Below are 3,937 nucleotides of genomic sequence, written 5' to 3' on the forward strand. Positions count from 1 at the left end.
ATGGCCACTGAACTCTGGAACCACACGCTCCTGTCAAACTTCATCCTCAAAGGCCTGTTCAGCCACTCACCCTATGACTTCTTCTTCTTTTCCCTGGTCCTTCTGGCCTCTGCCACCGCCCTGGTTGGCAATATCCTTCTCCTGTTGCTCATCCAGGCTGACAGACGTCTGCACACTCCTATGTACTTCTTCCTCAGCCAGCTCTCCATCATGGACTTGACTGTGATGTGTGCTGTGGTGCCCAAGATGGCGGTCAACTTCCTCTCAGGCCGGAAGTCGATCTCTCTGGGAGGCTGTGGGGCACAGATCTTCCTGGTGGTCACAGGTGGAGGGGCTGAGTGCTTCCTCTTGGCGGTCATGGCCTATGACCGGTATGTGGCAGTCTGTTTGCCACTGCGGTATGCTGTGCTCATGAACTGGAAGGTCTGCTTCAGGCTGGCCATGGCATCCTGGGCGGGTGGGCTGGCTGATGGTGTGATTGATGTGGGTATGGTCTTCAGCTTCCCCTACTGTCACTCTCTGGAAGTGGACCACTTCTTCTGTGAGGTCCCTGCCCTGCTGCGCCTCTCCTGTGCGGACACCTCCCTCTTTGAAGACCTCATCTACGCCTGCTGTGTGGTCATGCTGCTGGTGCCTCTTGGGGTCATGGTGGCTTCCTATGCCCGGGTCCTCACTGCAGTGATCAACATACCCTCCACTGAGGGGAAGCAGAAGGCTCTGACCACTTGTTCCTCCCATCTGGCTGTGGTGGGCCTCTACTATGGCGGTGCTATCCTTAGCTACATGCAGAGAGCCTCGGCTAGGACACCCTCAGGTGACAGGGCGACCTCCATCTTCTACACAATCCTCACCCCAGTTCTCAACCCACTCATTTACAGCCTGAGGAATAGGGAGGTGACCAGAGCCCTGAAGAAGATGGTGAGCAGGCAGGGTGTGTAGGCATCACTCCTATCCTTCCCCCCCCACCCTGGTTTCCCCTCTGTCTTCACCCTTCTACCATATGCATTCCTTTTCTTTGCCCTCATCCACTCACCTCGGGCAGGGAAAGCCAAGCTTGACACTGTATAATCTGTGAACATTCAGGATGCTTGGAAAGAGGATAGCAGTGCAATAATCACACCTGGTCAACATGAATCTTACATGGAGGAATCAAAGCCCACGATACATTCAGGAACCAGAATCACAGTTGCCACTTTCCTTAAGGTTGACAGACAAAGCCTCTCTTCTGGATGACATCTTAAAAGCAAATCAAGATAATCAGTATTTATTTAGTCTAGCCAGAAGGCTCTTCTTTGATGAAAAGACTTTCAACATCTGATTTGGTCAGATTATAATATAAGTCTTCTCTAGAAAATAGGACCCATTTTAGTTTTGTGAAAAATCTGGTAAAATGCAAGCGTGGGTAAGATGTATGTGTTTTATTTTCCATTGGAACATGTAATTTTTGTCTTTTAAAACGTTTCCTGGCTTATTTCAGAAATAGCCCAGTTTTGATTTGGGGTGAGAAGAGAATCTTTTCTGTTGATATATTTGTCATTCATTAAAGGATGTGGAAAGTGAAAAAAAAAATTGAACCAAGAGTGGGATCTGATTCAGAACCCATTTGTACACTGAAATGTGGCATATATTTCCTGCACTGTGATCTTGGACAAGGCCATTTCTCTGTACATTTTAGGATATTCTTCTATATCATCACAGCTATTGATAATATTAAGCTTGATATTTCTTGGCATTCACTAATTACTGATTACTTCCTGTGAAACTTTTTTTGTGTGTATGTATGTCCCTATGTTATGAAGAAATAAATTATTGTATGTTCTTGTAATTATCCTTTATCAATTTTTCTCTTCAAAAATAGGTCTCATTATGTTGCTCAGTTTGGCCCTGAGTACCTTTGGAGTAGCTGGAATGGATTGGTTGGTGGGATCTTGTAGGATGGAAATAGTGGAAAGGAGACTGCCACACACTGGCAATAAGATAAACAATGCTTTATTGGGTCATCAGCCTGATCCCACTGACTGCTCACTGGGGATGAAGAGAGACAGATGTGATTAGAGGTGATGAACTTCTGGTTGCTGAAACAAAGAGAGGGCAAGCATTTATTGTATTGGGGTGGGGTCAGATAAAGTATGGTAATTGACCAGTCATCATGGGCATGGTTTCAGAAAGATGCTTTTCTTGGTGTTTGGCATTCTGGCTTTGTAGTTGGTGAACTACAGGAACGGCTGAGGTACATCTAATATCATCACCTTGCATATAATATAAATGTCCCCGCCTTAGCACAGGGCTGAATGACTTCTAGTGCTTGAATTATCAAGAGAGCACAGGGTGCTTAGGCAATAGGCCTGATGAATTCTGTACATCAGTCTTGGATAAGACATTTCTCAAATGATAAATCTGTGAGCCAGGTGCTAGTGGTCCACTACTGTAATTCTGGCTACTCAAGAGGCTGAGATCTGAGGATGGCAGTTTGAAGCCAGCCCAGGAAAAACCCAAATCAAAATGGCACAACCCAAGCCAAAGACTCTTGTCTTGGAGTTCAAGCTGACAGAGCATCCATCGGCAGCGGACATTGTCCAGTTCACTGTGATTTAGAAGCAATATTGTTTTTAAGTGTTTTGTTGTTGTTTTAACCTCGACAATTCCGAGTAATTACCTTTGGAATACTTTCCGTATGAGTCCATTTTTAGATGTTAGACTCTGGCACGGAGCCTGTGAGGAAGTGTGTGGGAAGTGGCTCATTCTCCGTGGTGTCGATGTGGAAAAGATATTTTTAGAGCTCAGTGTTTGGCTCATGTGAATGTGAGGCCCCGATAAGCCGAGGAGGACTCTCAGAATCTGAGGTGCCCACAGTCTTTAGGAGACAATGCCAGTTGAAGCACTGGCTGCTATATATGCCCAGGAAACTACTTGTATACTTGCACTTTTCTGCCTGTTTTTAAGCTAACTTCCAATTTGCGTTTTTATGGTACAGAGTCATTTGCATTACCCACAAATAAAAGAAACAAATGTCTGAAATAAATTAACTAAAAGAGGAGCTCATTTCTTTTGAAAGGGTGTGGGGTAGAAAGGAGGCTAAAGAAGGATGATCTTCGCTTTGCATGATGACAGATTTTTTTTCCTGGCCCTCCATGGAGAGAAAAGTGGGTATCCTGGCCCCAAAGAACCACAAGTTGTAGCATTAGAAGATTACCTACAAGAAGAAAAGCCTAGGAAAAGCTTGGCCTTCTGCAAGGAGGAGAAAACTGTGTGTGTGGACGGGGGGGGGGGCAGGGGGACTCTGGAGAAAGACTGTGGACCCCATGCAAGTTTCCTATGAGTCAAAAGGACATCTGAGCCAGGTGCTAGTAGCTCAGCTCTGTATTCTACTTAGGCGGCTGAGATCTGAGTGTCACGATTTGAAGCCTGTCCAGACAGAAAGCTCCATGAAACTATCTCCAGTTAACTAGCAAACAAAAACAAACAGACACACTGGAAGTTGAGGTATAGCTCAAATGGTAAAGTACCAGCTTTGAGTAAAAAGGCAAAGTGAGAGTGCAAGGCCCTGAGTTCAAACCCCCATACTAGCACAATACATACATACATACGTACATATACACACATACATACATACAGACATAGCAGCATGGACTTGTGGTTAATGCATAACAATTCATTATTGTTTTTCTCCCTTCCCATTGCTGGGAATCTAAGCTTGAGCCCTCCACCTACAAGACAAATGCTTTATTATGGAGCTATACACCCAGCCCTATTACTGTTGTTGTGAATTCTGATATTCACGTTACCCCATAGTTGATCAGAAAAGCTTGTCCACACTAAAACCTACATACAGTTGGTTTATTTGTAATATGCTTTTGTTTTTTTAACAATTTATTTATTTGAATTTATTTTTTATTTATTTGAATTTATTTATTTGAATTGACAAAGTACATATTTA

At 44.2% G+C, this 3,937-nt stretch overlaps 1 protein-coding gene across 1 annotated transcript; it reads left to right on the forward strand.

Moving 5' to 3' along the window:
• On the forward strand, nucleotides 1-939 carry LOC150044616 (olfactory receptor 2M4-like). The gene has a single exon (XM_090320744.1). The coding sequence runs from the start codon at nucleotides 1-3 to the stop codon at nucleotides 937-939; it is 939 nt and encodes a 312-aa protein (XP_090176870.1).
• Nucleotides 940-3,937: the final 2,998 nt, after the last annotated feature.

This window comes from Megascapheus bottae, chromosome 29, assembly GCF_031878675.1.
Source record: "Megascapheus bottae isolate mThoBot1 chromosome 29, mThoBot2.hap1, whole genome shotgun sequence".
Classification (NCBI taxonomy): Eukaryota; Metazoa; Chordata; class Mammalia; order Rodentia; family Geomyidae; genus Megascapheus; species Megascapheus bottae.